Source organism: Schistocerca americana, chromosome 2 (assembly GCF_021461395.2).
Source record: "Schistocerca americana isolate TAMUIC-IGC-003095 chromosome 2, iqSchAmer2.1, whole genome shotgun sequence".
NCBI classification, from domain to species: Eukaryota; Metazoa; Arthropoda; class Insecta; order Orthoptera; family Acrididae; genus Schistocerca; species Schistocerca americana.
Window position 1 is genome coordinate 398,211,571 of NC_060120.1, and position 18,283 is coordinate 398,229,853.

General features: G+C 40.1%; 1 protein-coding gene across 1 annotated transcript in view; it reads left to right on the forward strand.

Moving 5' to 3' along the window:
* LOC124589684 (origin recognition complex subunit 4) overlaps window positions 1-18,283 on the forward strand; it is a 96,679-nt gene that overhangs the window by 10,710 nt on the left and 67,686 nt on the right. The window contains exons 4-5 of the mRNA XM_047131580.1: window positions 9,565-9,713; window positions 10,247-10,564. Of these exons, the coding sequence (XP_046987536.1) occupies window positions 9,565-9,713; window positions 10,247-10,564 (467 nt within the window). The remainder of the gene's footprint in view (window positions 1-9,564; window positions 9,714-10,246; window positions 10,565-18,283) is intronic.

The window sequence follows — 18,283 nt, forward strand, 5'->3', positions numbered from 1 at the left end:
AGAAAAGTGAAACAGCCAGTGATGGTGAGAAGGTCTGTGCAGTTTCACCCAGTGCGACAGACAAGGTCTGTGAAACTCTGAGTAGCACATTGCATTCAATTTTCCAAACTTAGAAAAATAAGACAAGTGCACTTTTAAGTATTGGTCCTTTAAAGTGTTGCAAACTGCAGTGCATACACCCACAACAACTTTTGAAATGGTGGGCTGTGCTATTCTGTGGCTAAAAGCCAGACTCGAAAAGATTCCCCAGTTGCTGGGAAATGTAATGTTATGACCAGTCTGCAACTTAACAGGGCATGTACTGGTATTTTATCAGTGATCTAGGCTGGTATGATCACAAAACATATAAACATATGATTTAATTCTTACTTTCAAGAAGGTGAGACAGTCTCCCTCGTGACTGTGTCACACTTACTAATTCCATCGTCTATCATAGACAGCAGCTTCTCGAAACAGGCCATGTCCATCCTCACGAAGTTCCAAAATTCTTGTAGATCTTTGGGCCTCACTTTTTTCATAAGCAATGTAATCTTCTGCCTTTGTTCCTTCTTTTCAGCCAGGGTCGAACTCAACAACGTCCGGCTTTTTGTTTTCATCGTCGTTCTGCTGTAATCCGAAGATTTACTGTCACTGCCAGGGCAATATCTCCAAAAACAAGTGGGTCCTCCATGTGCAAAATGTAAATTTTGGTATACATGTACCTGTGTAACCAAGTGTCATAATACAAAACTAACTGTAGAGTCTGTAATTCAGAACAGTAGTAACCTACATAATAGAATAATAATTACTTCATAAATAATGATAAAAATCAATTTCTTATTAAATAGAAACCTTGAGCTCCCATAAATAATTTGAATGAATGATATTCCAATGTGTCACACGGTCCCCCTTGTGTTTTGCGCCATAGAACAAACAACTTTACGAGAGAGCAGACGGTTCTATATGGGTTTTGCACGTTATTACTGCCTACTGCGCTTGTGCATCAGGTATATCCTGCGTGGATGGTGTAATAGGTGTATGTCAACCAGCATGTAGTTCCAAATATGCACGTTTGGGGTGCAGGTTCATAGGTGTATGGTTTACGCGCAGTGTGTAATAGGGGTTTTATAGTGCATGACAGAGGGTGCGTGGAGCACTGTTGGCAGCTTTCCATTTTACACTCAGGTGGTGCAAGGAAAAATAATTGTAGGTCACTGTGAGAGCCTTGTTATTTCTTGTATTGTCTTGTCATTACAGAGTCCTTACCCAAAATTAAAACTAGAGATAGTAAAAGCATTCTGGAGACTGTCTAAATTGCTGGGTATCTAGACTTTGTAAATAGTTTTTCAAGAAAAAAAATCATTTATATTTACTGAGCCTTTGCATGGTATACTGATATTTATCACACTTGTAAGTAACACATCTAGCAGAACACTTGCCTTAAAGGTTCCCTTTAAATCAACAATATTAGGAACAGGATAGATTGTTACTCACCGTAAACATAAACCATAGAAGTGCAAATAGGCACAGTGAGAAGACTGTTACACATTATAGTGTTCGGCCGAAGTTTCCTTCAGCAAATAAAACACACACACACACACACACACACACACACACACACACACACACACACACACAGAGAGAGAGAGAGAGAGAGAGAGAGAGAGAGAGAGAGAGAGAGAAGCCAGTACACCTAATGCACCGAAATGCTGGTGGTGTGTGTGTGTGTGTGCAATTTTTCCTAATGTTGTTGGCATTCCAACCTGGAGTTTCCATCATTTGATTTTGCCTAATAGCCTTCCTTTAAATCAGTTTCATGGGATCCCAAACACTTGGCAGTCCTTGAGAATGTGCATTATACTTGGCCTTAATTCTCTCAATAAACCAAATGCAGGCATTTGCCTTCCTCAACAATCTTGTACGTGCTCATACCATACAGTTTTGATTTGCAGTGTTACACTTACGAAGAAAGATCTCCAACTTGACCTGATATTTTAACGAACAAAAAGTGCAGGTGAAAGGTATCAGCCCTGGCAGTTGATGCTGCTTGAAAGTTTGGGTAAAAAGTCTGATAGTATGCTGTTGTGTCATTCTTTATGTACAGCTTTTAAATTTCGCGTCCATCAGCCTGGTTGATTGTCAATTACTCCACCCAACTGCAGCCGCTTCATACCTGAGCTCGAAGTACTGTACAGTGAAATAACAACCAAGCGTTCCTATTCGTGAGCATAGGGAAGAGGACAGGGAGGTGGACATATGTGCTGCACATATTATGAAGTCTTGCTCAAGAACGTACATTATTCTATGTGAAATAAAGACAAGTAAGTGAGCTTTCTACATAATGTCCAGACAGTGTTAACAATATTCTTGTATTGATATTCTGCAGATATAGATATGCTTCACAAGCCAAATTAGTAAACCTAAGTAACTGCAGAATTATTATTAAATGAAGTAAATTATTTTTTATTTAAAATGTAATGATAGCAGTCACAGTGAAGAAACAGCACATCTCCTGCATTTGTACCTTAAATTAACATTGCCGACTCTAAAATCCAAAGAAAATAATGACAACAGTGGAGTTAATAATTAAATAGAGCTCCACTGTTTCTTTAATGTCACACTCTTAGTTTCATTCATTTACACTGCATTTATGAATTACAACATAAATACAGGATGTTTATAAATGAATATTGGGGTTTTAACACTTTATAATATTTATTATATTAAACTTACAGTTATAAATGATATATCAAATGAAAGAGCAACTCGAACAGTTTTACCAAGAACCTTATAAATGTTCAATGTGAGCACCATTTGTCACATGGCACACATCAATTCTATAGCCGAGTTCTTCCCAAACAGTGATAAATGTGTCTTCAGTGATTGTAGCAACAGGTGCTTCAATCCGGTTTCTTAATTCAGGGAGGTCTGCTGGTAGCAGAGGCACGTACACACGATCCTTGATGAAATCTCAAAGAAAATAAATCACATGGCGCTAGGTCGGGTGAACGTGGAGGCCATGCAATGCAAGCCCTGTCATTGGGCCCCTTGCGGCCTATCCAGTGCTTGGGTGCAGTGAAGTTCAACCAATTCTAGCGGATTGCGGTGGAAACATTGCGCGCTGCGCATGCCCACTGGTGCCAAACAACTGTTTGAGTTGCTCTTTCATTTGACATATCATTTATAACTGTAAGTATAATGTAATAAATATTATAAAGTTTTAAAACCCCAATATTCATTTATAAACATCCTGTATATTCAAAGAAAAGAGATCTCTGGCATAAGCTACAGGATAAAAACCACATTTTAATATAATGAGCAAAGCATGTCACAGAATTATTTCATAAACCTCTCACTCACTCCAGTGTACAATACTTTGCACCATATTTGGCGGCTGCATTGGGCTGGAGCAAGTGACAAACTATCGGTTCATGTAAAATTTAAAAGCCATGCTTTGGATTCCTCATAGTGTGTATTATCAGAATTATGGCCCATATTTTCGCATGGTTCAATTTCTGGAGTTTATATCTTGAAAGTGTGCTTTTTCCCACTTGAGATGGTGATGTTTCCTTGTTAGATATTTCATCAACATACTGAGTTGAGTGTTTAAATACAGTAGGAATGTTTCTCATTATAATCATCATTAACTTAAATTTATGGACATTTGGAGCAAACGGCAATTAATTGTGCAATATAGAAATTTTGTCCAAGTCATTCTGAATCATCTTAAATTCTTTCAGCCACAAGGCTTTTTCATACACACCAGTATCATTTTCAAATAGTACCAGATTGTTGCATATGGTATCTACTGAATCATTTATGTGTGTAGGTAAATCACTCCCAATCAAACATGGACCTTACAGAAATGGTGTGCATTCTTCAGTAATGCAGATAGCTGTACCACAGGTGCAACCACATTGGAGGGATATTCATGGAGAGGCAGCTGTCTTTTCAGCAGTTGCAGCCCAGATGATAGGGTGATTACTGATCTGCACTAGTAACACTAGTCAGCATAGCCTTGCCATGTTGGCAGACGGCCGAAAGCAAGAGGAAACTACAGACATATATCTGCTAAGGCAATGCAGCGCAACTGTATGTCTTATAGATATCCATATTCAAATACACAGAGATGTAAACAGGCAGAATACTGCGATGCAATCGGCAGTGCCTATATAAGACAAGTGTCTGGCCAATTGTTAGATCGGTTACTGCTGCTACAATGGTGGGCTATCAAGATTTAAGTGAGTTTGAACATGGTGTTATCATCAGCGCATGAGCGATGGGACACAGCATCTCCGAGATAGCGATGAAGTGGCGATTTTCCCAACGACCCTTTCAAGAGTGTACCACGAAAATCAGGAATCCAGTAAAACATCAAATCTCCAACATCACTGCAGCCGGAAAAAGATCCTGCAAGAATGGAACTGAAGGGACTCATTCAGTGTGACAGAAGTGCAACTTGTCTGTAAATTGCTGCAGATTTCAGTGCTGGGCCATCAAGTGCCAGTGTGCAAACCTTTCAATGAAACATCATCAGTATGGGCTTTCGGAGCCAAAGGCCCACTCGTGTACCGTAGATGACTGCACGACACAAAGCTTTACACCTCGCCTGGGCCCATCAACACCGACACTGGACTGTTGATGACTGGAAACATGTTTCCTGGTTGGATGAGTCTTGTTTTGAATATTATCGAGCGGATGGATGTGTACGGGTATGGAGACTACACCATGAATCCATGGACCTTGCATGTCAGCAGGGGACTGTTCAAGCTGGTGGAGGCTCTGTAATGATGTGGGACATGTGCAGTTAGAGTGACATGGGGACCCCCAGTACATCCAGATACGACTCTGACAGGCGACACATACGTAAGCATCCTTTCTGATCACCTGCATTCATTCATGTCGATTGTTCTTTCTGATGGACTTGGAAAATTCCAACAGGAGAGTGCGACACCCCACACAGCCAGAATTACTACAGAATGGTTCCAGGAACACTCTTCTGAGTTTAAACACTTCCACTGGTCACAAAACTCCCCAGACACGAACATTATTGAGCATATCTGGGATGCCTTGCAACTTGCTGTTCAGAAGAGATCTCCATCCTCTCGTACTCTTACAGATTTATGGACAGCCCTGCAGGATTCATGGTGTAAGCTTCCTCCAGCACTACTTCAGACATTAGTAGAGTCCATGCCAATCTATTTTGTGGCACTTCTGCGTGCTCTCAGGGGCCCTACACGATACTAGGCAGGTGTACCAGTTTCTTTGGCTCTTCAGTGTAGATATAGTGGGAATTAGTGAAGTGTGGCAGTAGGAAGTACATGACTTACGGTCTGATGAATACAAGGTTATCAATATGAAATCAAATAGGGGTAATGCTGGAGTAATCTAATAGGTACAGGGTGTATACGGCCCGGGAGATCCGGGAAAAACCCGGGAATTTTTTCATCCGGGAAAAACCCGGGAATTTATTAGAATTCCGGGATTTTTCATTGTTTTAGATTCCAGTTAAAGTTTTGTAGGTTTGACGTGTAAGATCTGATACTCTGACAAAGAACTTTAGTCCACTACTGCTGAATAATACTGCAGCAATGAAACATAAATCAGAGAATAACACCAAAATAAAAGTTTAGTTGCATAGAAAATGGGTAATTTACACAATGCACAGACCAGTTTGCCGACACCGAAAAGTGTCAAAGACTTTAGGTCAACGATTATGCAGTACGTCCGTAACAACAAACGTGCATTCGATGTGCGTGACGTCACAATTGTTTACATTTCTAACAGATCACCAGAAAATATTACGAATAGTGGCTTGAAATGCGTTACTTTCAAAGGAAATTTCCACACAAGATGATTTATGTTACGTGTGAGAATGTGCAGTGAATTTCTTAAATCACAGGGCATTATAACTCTCATTCAAAACGTAACACTTTGAGGATCAGCCATTTGAAAAATGTCGGGCCCAGAAGATAAGTCATTTATGCCACTATTTAAAATTTTACCGGCACTTTTGTATTTGATATGACTTAACGTGTATTACACGCTAAAAAAAGACTGAGCTTCAAGTTAGTTTTCATATTTAATGTTGTTCTTACATAGATAAAAAATTATGCGATCGGTGGCAAAAAGTGTAATTGACCTTCAAAAAAATGTGCATAATGTGTTACTGAGCAATATCAAGTCTTTTCATGCCAGAACACCTCGACTTTTCTACGCAACTGATAATCATTTTGGCACGATTTTAAGTGCCAAATTAGAGCCTGTTAGTAGGCCTGCGGACTTCCTATCATTGTAGGACTAATAACAGTGGATGCCAATAGACGATGCAATTCTCGTTCGTACGTACACATCTACTTACGAGTTAACCGTTGTAGAAACGCACTTGGCTGATTTGAGCGAGCTCGGCCTACCTTCGTAACGTACGCGCCGCAGCCTGTGTTTCTCGTAGGCCTCGTGCTCTGAATAACTGCCGTCATTCGCTAGCGAGATCACGTGACATGAGCTATGACTAGCTGACAAGTGCATCGCTCAACACAATCTCTATTTTAGAGTTTCGGAAGCTACCGTGCTGTAATTTGTGGAATTTGTGTATATACTTTCGCAATACTAAAATAAACTCTGTGCATATTGTCCCGCATCAAACAACTTTCCAAACACATTGTTTTTCCTGGGTTTCGTTTCCTAAAGTGCTGGGACATCCTCCGCCGGTATAAGACCTTTTCAATTCAAAGGACTGATAGGTTTTACAGCTCCAAGGGAAAGCATACTGTTACTTAACACGGATGTATTTTCACTCGCTTTATACGTAATTTCATCCAGGAGAAATTATGTTTTTAACCGGGAAATCCGGGAAAAATCCAGGAATTTTTTTTTCTTGTCCACGTAGACACCCTGTAGGTTATAAGAAATTTATGTGCGATACTCTGACAGCATAGTGAACACATCATATCCGAGATATGCTGCCTGACCAATAATAATAATAATACTGAAGCACCCAGAAGTGGAGGAGGAAACAAAATTTAACTTTACAGTTTGAGAAAGTACGTGATCTTACTGTAGTCGTTACAAACTTGACGTATAACTTGGCAGTGTGACCCCATTTACCAGTATGATATTGCACCCCCTCTCCCCTGGATGCCTGCACTGATTTGGTTGGAAAGGATTTCATAAATCTGATGTATCATCTCCTGGGGCAAGCTGTCTCGCAACTGTTGGAACTGGTACTTGATGTGATAGAGACTGGTAGTGGGAGGGAGTTGATGTCCAAGCTGGCACCACACATGTTCTGGTGGAGACACATTTGAGGATTTTGCTGGACACAGAAGTATCTGAGTGCCACACAGGCAGTACATGGAGATGTATGCCATGTGTGGATGAACATTGTCCTATTTAAAAATGGCACCACAGTACCGTCACATGAGAAGTAATGCATCCAGTCAGATGTCTGTGACATACCGTTGTACTCTCAAAGTTCCTTTAGTGACTACCAGCTGTGGCCTTAAGTCATACTCTATGAATTCCCACACTTGGACGTCAGAAGTAGTGCAGCTGTGCCTCTCCAAAACATTGGAAGAATTGGACCTCTTGCAGGTCGCTGATGGTGGCCATCTGGGGTAGTACAGGACTGTGATTTATCACTGAATACAGTGCAACACCATTCGTCCGTTGTCCATGCTTCCCAGTCATGGTACCACTCCAGTTGCAGCTGTTTGTTTTGTGGTGTTAATGGCAGCCTTACACATGGGACAGTAATTCCCTAGTCGGGCTGGTGCTAGTCTCCAACCAGTGGTGCAGGATGACACAGAATGTTGCAGGGAGTCAAGTATTTATTCTTGGATAGCAGTTGCCTTTCTGAAAGTATTTATATGGACTATAGCCATATACGGAAGTGAAACATAGATGATAAACAGTTTAGAGAAGAAGAGAATGGGAGCTTCTGAAATGTGGTGCTACATAAGAATGCTGAAGATTAGATGGGTACATCATGTAACTAATGAGGAGGTACTGAATAGAATTGGGGAGAAAAGAAATTTGTGACGCAACCTGACTAGAAGAAGGGATCAGTTGATAGGACACGTTTTGAGACATCAAGGGATCACAATTTAGTACTGGAGGGAAGTGTGGGGGGTAAAAATTGTAGGGGGAGACAAAGAGATGAATAAAGTAAGCAGATTCAGAACATGTAGGTTGCAGTAGTTATTCAGAGATGAAAAGCGTTACACAGATAGAGTTGCATGGAGAGCTGCATCAAACCAGTATTGGGACCAAAGACTACAACAACAAGGGAAGAAAATATATTTAATCCATTGGCATAATGATGAGTGTGTAAACTTTCCAACAGATTTGCATAATATTCCCACTGTGGCCCCACCAGAAAAGCTTCTAATTAACATCACAGAAGTGGAAATCTTAACCAGAAAAGAAAGGCAAGTCAGTAATCATACAGAAAATTCCGTTCATTTCAACTAAATTACTATTCATCTTTAAGAGGTTCCAATTCATGGTACAATTCGTGTACAGTTTATCAATAAAGCACAATGGCAAACGTTCCAGTGCTGCTGAGTGAATTTAAAAGAATCATTTATCTGGCATGGACAACTATACATGGTGCGTTCACATGTTGTGCAAGACCTAAAATTATTCCTGAAAGCATAACACAAAATGTAGTTTATAAGAACACTGAATAAGTTACGTATTATACAAATGAGATGATCACTTCAACTTCTTCCTCTTCTTTTTTTTTTCTTTCTTTTTTCCCAGGAAACAAACAAGGATAAAAGACAAAGCAAATCTGAATGAGAAACCTGCTGTGTAATCTTTCCTTACATACATTATGTTGAAGATGTTACTCCTATCTATCATGTGTGGTTGCACTAAAATGCTAATAGTTTTTTCTGTCCAAGCCTACAGTAAATTTCAGGCCAATTTGACATTATTGCTTTGCTACTTTCATGTTGTTGCAGTTTTAAAAACCAGCAGTGAACATGCAGCCATGAGTGCCTTTCTCTGCCTCCCAAAGACTTTTGTGCTGGACACTTAAGCATTTCCAGGAGATTAATCTGTTTCTAAGTAATGGCAGTATTTAAAATCACTGTTGAACTGCTTGTACTCTGGCTTTGTACACTTAGAGCATTCAAGCATGACGGCCCTGTTTCTTGAGCTTTCACACTGAAATTTTTTTGAGAGAAGGAAGGGGATTGGACAATAGCAGTAGGGTGTTCCATTCTTTTGGAGTGATTTTTATAATTCCCAAGGCATTTGAAAATATTTTTTGTGTATTTTTGATGCCCAAAGAAAGAGATTCATTTTTATATAACTTTTTTATAATGCAATGTCATTTTGGCAAAAGATTGTTTGCCGACTAATTTTGGACAAATTTCTAAGCAATCATTATTCATTTTAATGATTGTTGATGTCCAACAGCCTCTACTTTTTACAAATATTAAGACAAACTGTATTTTTTCGAGAGGAGGAATCCCCTGTACCTGACATGACTGCATGACATGAATGTTTTTGAGTGATGTAGTTCTGTGATTTTCATAAGATGTTTGAGATTGTTAAATATTTTGTTTTGTTTTCTAGATAACCTCTCTTTCTTGCTGGAGAGTTTGAAGTCTGGGAATAAAAGATCAAAATCTGTCATATTTGTAATTGATGAGTTTGATTTGTTTTGCAATCGAGAAAATCAGTCATTAATATACAGCCTCTTTGATGTTGCACAGGCAGCACATGTAAGTACTGAGCTATATGTCCAAGATTACCTCATGGTTTGTGTTTTATCAAGTGCTAAATAGTGACTGCTTTCGCGGTTTACAAATGTGGCTGTTATTAGTTTGGTCTAATTTTTCAATGTTACATTTTATTTATTATTTTTAAGAGACAACAAAATTAAAAGTTTCATAATGTTTAGATCAGAGGTGTGAACTGAAAACTAAAATAAACAGAAATATTTACAAGGCAACGTATGTGTTGTTTTAAATTGTAATCCTACATACTTAGTGCTTTTGCTCTTCACCTTCAGTCTGACAATTAGTGAGAGAACATTGGTAACAGGAATGTGCAACATAGTTGAGAATAATTTTAAAGTTCAGAATCAAGTATCTGGGGAAAGGAGGCTTAAATGAAAATAGAATTGATTTGTTTTCTATTGGCTCTTTCTGTAAGCATCCTATGCAATCACAAGTGAATATGAAAGATCATTTAGTGTCATCCTTTGTCTCCATGCAGTATGTTTCAAATTTCTTGATTGTTTGTTTGTTTTCAGACTCCTCTTTGTCTCCTTGGTATTACATCTTATTATCATGTTTTGGATTTGCTGGAGGAACGAGTCAAATCTCGTTTCTCAAGACGACAACTATTACTTCATGGTGCAGGTGGTCCAGATGGTTTGAAATCGCGTTACAGGCATCTGCAGCAACTTCTGTATTTGCCACAACGTCTGTGTCTATTGGACATCCAATCATCTTTCCTAGAGCAGTGGAACTCGAATCTAGCAAAGATTTGTGAGGACAGAAGAGTACAGGACATTATTTTTCAACAGCATCAGACAGACACAAGCGATAGCTATTTCCGTAACTTTTTGGTAAGATAATTATACTTTGTAATGTAAGTAAAGCCATCAGCACATGGACCTTGCTGCCGAACGTCAAGAGCATGCAGGTTTCAGTGCGCTGCTGAACACTCAGAAATGATGAGACGTGTGCATACAGTATGCGGGCCCCATTGTGGTATGCGTGATAGCGAGGCCCTCCAGCGGCAGTTGTCAGCTGTATCTGGCTCATAAATCACACTGTTAATGAAATGGATGGGCGTAAAATTCCCATATTAGCTCTATTAAAATGTAATTTTCTCCCTTGTCCATACGCTAGTCATGTTGGTCTGCATGCAGTATACATAAATAAAATCTTCAATATCTGTGAAAATGTTATAAGGCAAAAGGGAAACTATCAAGTCCAGTCAACGAGGACATCAGCTTATGTAAGTTCCATTACAAATAGTGCGATACAAATTTAGAATAGTTCTCCAGATCAGATAAAAATTATTTGACCATTCTCACTTTTTAGTAAATCCTAAAGTCATTCTTATTTGATCACTGTTCCTTGTCAGTAGCAGAATCTCTACATGTGAATTACAAAACTTAAAAGAAAAAAGGGCAAAATATTTTTCTGCAAGTAGTGCAAGGTGCCCTGTAGATTAAGACAATCGAACAAACTCACCCCTCAAAAAGAACTCCCTTATATTTACATTACATCAAACATTATAGTATGTACTTATGTTGAATTAATAAAGAAGTATCAGAACCTATTAAAAAAGCGAAAGATAGAAGAAAAAATATTTGAGATCAGTGGGATGCAAACCACCAAATCTTCTAATTTATGAAATGAAACTATAATGCTACTCATTACATTACCATGACCTCACATGTTTAATCACGACATTAGCTTGTTACCATGACCTGAAAGCTTTAACTGTAGCTACATTACTAATTGAAATTAATTATAACAAATTGTACCGAGAACAATTCATTCTTAATGGATCATCAGCATGCTGTTGATTTCAAATGGCCTACTCTCATAATATGCAGGTTACAATAATTCTTTTACAACGAATATGATGGTTCTTGTAATTTTATTACAACAAATCATACAATTATCGGAGGGTTTTCGAGAGCTCCCCAGTTTGCTGGCGCCTATAAATGATATATATACATATGGGCTGTAACCGGAAGCCACTATGGTGTTTTGCGACTCTGGAGAGGTGGCATGCAAGTGACAGAGATGGCATTCTTCCATCTTATTGGTCAATGTTCAGCCGACATTCGGAATATCTGCCATGCTATATACTGCTTTGCACATTCAGAAAGATTTCCCAACGTACTATTCCATGCTACGACGTGAGAAACTCGCCACACTCAACGCTCATTGTTCAGATGCACAGTCCGTGTGCTGACGGCTTTACTATGTATCTTTGGAATAAGATGTAAGAAAAAAATTCCAGTGAGCTTTGATTTTCAGTTTGTTTAGAATTTACTTTTCTAACTTGCTGATCACATTTTCATAAGAATTGTCACAGTTCAACTTTTTCTAGAAAATAGCACTGACTTTATATATGCAGAGTTGTGGAATTTCCAGTTGAACATTACTCATATATTCACATATGAATTATCCTCTTAAAGGCCTTTGAACTGGAAAGTAAAATTTGTTTCCCATTTTTTCATCGCTTTTTTACATCTACATCTATACTCTGCCAACAACCATGAGGTGCACGGCAGAGGGTATGCCCCATTGTACCAGTTGTCAGGATTTCTTCCTGTGAACAATTGATTGAATACTGCTGTGCGTGCAGTAATTATTCTAATCTTATCCTCACAAGCCCTATGTGAACGATACTTAGGGGGTTGTAGTACATCCCTACAGTAATAATTTAAAGCCGATTCTTGAAAACCTGTTAATAGACTTTCTCAGGATAGTTTATGTCTTGTTTCCAAGATTCTGCCATTTCAGTTCCTTCAGAATCTCTGTGACACTCTCCCATTAATTAAACAAATCTGTGACCATTCGTGCTGCTCTTCTCTGTGTAGCCGGCTGCTGTGGCCGAGCGGTTCTAGGCACTTCAGTCCGGAACCGCGCTGCTGCTATGGTTGCAGTTTCGAATCCTGCCTCAGGCATGGATGTGTGTGATGTCATTAGGTTAGTTAGGTTTAAGTGGTTCTTAGTCTAGGGGACTGATGACCTCAGATGTTAAGTCCCATAGTGCTTAGAGCCATTTGAACCATTTCTCTGTATACATTCAATATTCCCTGTTAGTCCTATCTGCTACGAGTCCCACACACTTGAGCAATATACAAGGATGCGGCACATGAGTGATTTGTAAGCAATCTCTGTAGTAGACCGATTACATTTCTCCAGTACTCTACCAATAAACTGAAGTCTACCACGTGATTTACCCACAACCCACAACCATTTCATATCCCTACAAAGTGTTACACCCAGGTATGTGTATGAGTTGACCGATTCCAACAGTGACTCATTGATATTATAGTCACAGGATACTACGCTTTTTTGTTTTGTGAAGTGCACAGTTTTACATTTTTGAACATTTAGAGTGAGTTTCCAATCTGTGCACCATGTTGGACTCTTATCAAGATCTGACTGACTGTTGTGCAGCTTCTTTCGAGATGGTACTACATTATAGATAACTTGTATCATCTGCAAAAAGCCTGATTTTACTATTAATATTGTCTGCAAGGTCATTATTATACCACTTGAACAGCAAGGTTTCCAGCACACTTCCCTGGGGCACACCTGAAATTATTTCTACATCTGACAATGACTCTCCATGCAAGATAACATGATGTGTCCTCCCTAGCAAAAAGTCCACAATCCAGGAAAGGACTCAGATATATGAACTAACTACTGGCTAGTCCCTCTGATGAAAGGGCTGTGTAAGCTATTTGAATGCATGGTCAACCACTGTCTTTGTTGGTGCCTTGAAGCAGGAGGGTGTATATCATGATCCCAAAGTGTCTTTGGGCTTTCCGGTCTACCATAGATCACCTGGTTCATTTGGAACCTGCAGTGCAGAATGCTTTTGCGCATCGCCAACATCTGATTGCTGTGTTCTTTGACCTACAGAAGGCATACGATACCATCTGGTGACATCACATTCTACCTACATTGCATGAGTAGGCTTTCCAGGGCAGTTTACTCATTTTTACCCTTATGACTTTTTTGGGTCTGGATAGGTTCAACTGTTGGCAACCAATATGTACAGGAAACTGGAGTCCCTCGGGGATCAGTTCTGAGTGCAACACTGTTTGCTATCACGATCAATGGTATCATAAATGCAGTGGACCCCATGGTCTCTGTGTCACTGTATGTGGATGATCTTTGCCTGTGCTATGCCTCTGTATCAGTGTGCACTGCTGAGTGAGTGACTGAGCTCTGAATCATGACTATCAATTTTATCTTGCAAAATCATGAGTTATGCATTTTTGTTGACTACAGACTGTACTTGTGCACCCAGAAATTCATCTTGGTGACTAGGTACTTACTAACCTGGTTGCCGCATGTTCACTGGCTCAAGGCAGTTTGCATGAAGAAGCTGAATGCCCTCCATGTTCTTAGTCACTCCTTGTGGGGCACAGACCGCACATTTCTTCTGAGATTTTACAAAGCACTTATTTTATCCTGCTTGGACTATTGTGGTGTTGCCTTTGGGTCAGAAGCACTATCTGTGCTGAGCTTGCTGGACCCTGTTCACCACATTCGTGTGCAGTTGTCATCGGGAGCCCTCCATATGAACCCTGTTGACAGCCTCCTGACAGAAGCCAGTGTACCACCACTGTGTGTTAGATGACAACAGCTTCAGGCAAGTTACGCAGTGACGATCTGTCAGATGCCTACTCACCCTTGTCACTCGATTATATTCCACAACCAACAGTTCAGACCATTTGCGCATCACCCAAAACTGGGTAGACCAGCTATACATCTTTCCACCCCTCTTGGAAAGAGCCAATGTATTGTGCCGGATAAGCATGGATTCCTTGTGCATCACGAGGATCCTCTTCACTGCAGCTGCAGCAGTCTACTGACAATAGCACATGTTCCTGTTGAGGGTGCCTTCATGGCCAATTGGCGGGTGCCCCCCATCCGACCCCTGGTTACTTTCTTTACCCCTTACCTTGGTGTGCCTTTAGACCCTCTTGTGCAAGATGCTGCCTGGCTCATCTCTATTTTCTTTTAGCTCAAGACCTGAGTCGAAACAAGGCCCCGGGAGTAGACAACATTCCATTGGAACTACTGATGGCCTTGGGAGAGCCAGTCCTGACAAAACTCTACCATCTGGTAAGCAAGATGCATGAGACAGGCAGAATACCCTCAGACTTCAAGAAGAATATAATAATTCCAATCCCAAAGAAAGCAGGTGTTGACAGGTGTGAAAATTACCGAGCTATCAGTTTAGTAAGTCACAGCTGCAAAATACTAACGCGAATTCTTTACAGAGGAATGGAAAAACTGGTAGAAGCCGACCTCAGGGAAGATCAGTTTGGATTCCGTAGAAATTTTGGAACACGTGAGGCAATACTGACCTTAAGACTTATCTTAGAAGAAAGATTAAGGAAAGGCAAACCTATGTTTCTAGCATTTGTAGACTTGGAGAAAGATTTTGACAATGTTGACTGGAATACTCTCTTTCAAATTCTAAAGGTGGCAGGGATAAAATACAGGGAGCGAAAGGCTATTTACAATTTGTACAGAAACCAGATGGCAGTTGACATTGTAATTCTGTCAGAGACAGCCAAGGACTTGGAAGAGCAGTTGAACAGAATGGACAGTGTCTTGAAAGGAGGATACAAGATGAACATCAACAAAAGCAAAACAAGGATAATGGAATCTAGTCGAATTAAGTTGGGTGATGCTGAGGGAATTAGATTAGAAAATGAGACACTTAAAGTAGTAAAGGAGTTTTGCTATTTGGGGAGCAAAATAACTGATGATGGTCGAAGTAGAGAGGATATAAAATGTAGACTGGCAATGGCAAGGAAAGTGTTTCTGAAGAAGAAAAATTTGTTAACATCGAGTATTGATTTAAGTGTCAGCAAGTCGTTTCTGAAAGTATTTGTATGGAGTGTAGCCATGTATGGAAGTGAAACATGGACGATAAATAGTTTGGACAAGAAGAGAATAGAAGCTTTTGAAATGTAGTGCTACAGAAGAATGCTGAAGATTAGACGGGTAGATCACATAACTAATGATGAAGTATTGAATAGAGTTGGGGAGAAGAGGAGTTTGTGGCACAAGTAGACAAGAGGAAGGGATCGGTTGGTAGGACATGTTCGGAGGCATCAAGGGATCACAAATTTAGCATTGGAGGGCAGCATGGAGGGTAAAAATTGTAGAGGGAGACCAAGAGATGAATACACTAAGCAGATTCAGAAGGATGTAGGTTGCAGTAAGTACTGGGAGATGAAGCAGCTTGCACAGAATAGAGTAGCATGGAGAGCTGCATCAAACCAGTCTCAGGACTGAAGACCACAACAACAACAACATGATGTTACAACTACTGTCACACCCTTTTAAACTCTAAAACTTGCTTATATATTTGGAGCAACCAAGACCCCCATTTTTTTCACTTTTTACGTTTGTTTCTTTCATAATAAGAATGGACTGATGACCCAGTAGTTTAGTCTCTTTAAACACACAATCATCATCATCACATTTCAACTTTCAAAGCCCTTTGGAAGTAGAACACACACACACACACACACACACAGTATGGCCACTGCTTCTAGGCACTAATGCCCAATTGCATCTGACATGTGCAGCAATCTAGCTGGGGTGGGTAGTGGGGGTAAGGAAGGAAGCTAGTGTAGTACCATATTTTTTTTATTGTTAATTCAGAAAATAAATACAGCGCATAGTAATTGTTGTTGTTGTGGTATTCAGTCCTGAGACTGGTTTGATGCAGCTCTCCATGCTACCCTATCCTGTGCAAGCTTCTTCATCTCCCAGTACTTACTGCAACCTACATCATTCTGAATCTGCTTAGCGTATTAATCTCTTGGTCTCCCTGTACGATTTTTACCCTCCATGCTGCCCTCCAATGCTAAATTTGTGATCCCTTGATGCCTCAGAACATGTCCTACTAATGTAATGGTAATTACCATTACAAATAAATAAACTATTCTTCAACAAAATCTTGCAATTTCAGTTGCAGCCGGTGTCGCAAGCAGATCTCCTGTGCATGATGCAGGGCATATTTGACAATCCACAAGGAGCTCCATGATCTGTGATTCACCGCAGTCACCTTTGGTGGTATCCACAGGGAAGTGCCATTTCTGGAGAGTACTCTTGGATCTTCCAGCTCCAGATTGAAGAAATATCAGTGACCTCCACATGAGCTGATTCTGTTCATGCGCAGGTCTGAAGGTTTCTGAAGGGAGATTGAAGGCAGAGTTATTGTCATATTGAGAAATCCACAATTGTTTTCTTGCTGCAGTGGTCTTGAGGAAGCTTCGTCTGAATCTCAACCTTCTGACTGCTGGAATGCGCTTATGGATTGGATAGTTTTCCCAATGAGCCTGATTTGTTCTCTCCATGTTGATAGCTACTTTACAACATGTATCTGGTGGCTCCATGCGAGCGAGTTGGTAGAGTTTGACAAGTGGTACAGATTTAAGCAACATATAATAAACATTCATATTTAATTTTGTGCCTTGTCGACTTGGATTTGTACCAGACTGGAAACACATGCACTGCAGCACTTTTAACATGTTGCTGGTGCTATTGTATAAGTCCGAGAACATAGGCGGAAGCTAGAAATATCCTGTGAAAGATCACGGGCAGCACATGATGTTCTTGACTGTAAACCCTGATGACGACGGTTCTGGTACTAGAGTGGGAGCAGGGGAGGGGACAGACAGGTTGAGGTCTGGGGGGGGTTTAAGGGAACAAAGTATACATTGTAGGGAGAATTGTTGCATCGAAGTCTATGCATCCCATACATCTACCACCTATTCCTGTCCAGTCACTTAAATCTCCTATCCCACTAAAAGTAGGGCCACATATGAAATCAGTCATGTGATCTACCAGTTTAGCTGCAACCAATGCACTGTACTTTACAGGGTGGTTTTAATTAAACTTTCACTAATTGAACAACTGTACATGGAAAACTATTTACTATATGGGTTCCCAACTTTTTAGGAATGATGTTTAGACTGTATACTGCAGGATTTGTATTGCTGATGGTTTCATGACTTGCTGTTAAGCACCGGTACTGGTACGGTGACATACGGTTTAAATACAAGCACCAGTGTGCATTACAGTTGTCCACAGTCAAGATGAGTCTGGACAAAGTGAGGAGTGATTTACTCATAAAGCTGTTTTATCAAAACAGCAGTAGCACTGTTGTTCTGTACAAGTATTGACTCATTACAGAAATACGAAGAGGTGCTGTTTCTGCACCGGAGTTGAACAACGTGATTTGGAAGTTTGAGTTGCTCCTTGGAGAGGCCAATGGCAAGTTTAGCCAGAAATAGTTGAAGAAGTTACTTTTGTCATGGCTGAAATTGCTGGATGCAATGTGCAGTCTTCAAGCAGTGCATGAGCTGTGCCATGACAGCTGAACGTTCCGTAGTCCACCTTTCAAAAAATGCTGTGAACGGTTGTTAAATTGAATCTTTAGTGCAGTGCCAGACTGTTGTTGATGCAGATGATCATCACATTGAGTGATGTTTTTAACTTGGAACGTAAACATGGTTCGCAGTTAACGTATGTTAGCTTCTCATCTGAAAATTAAA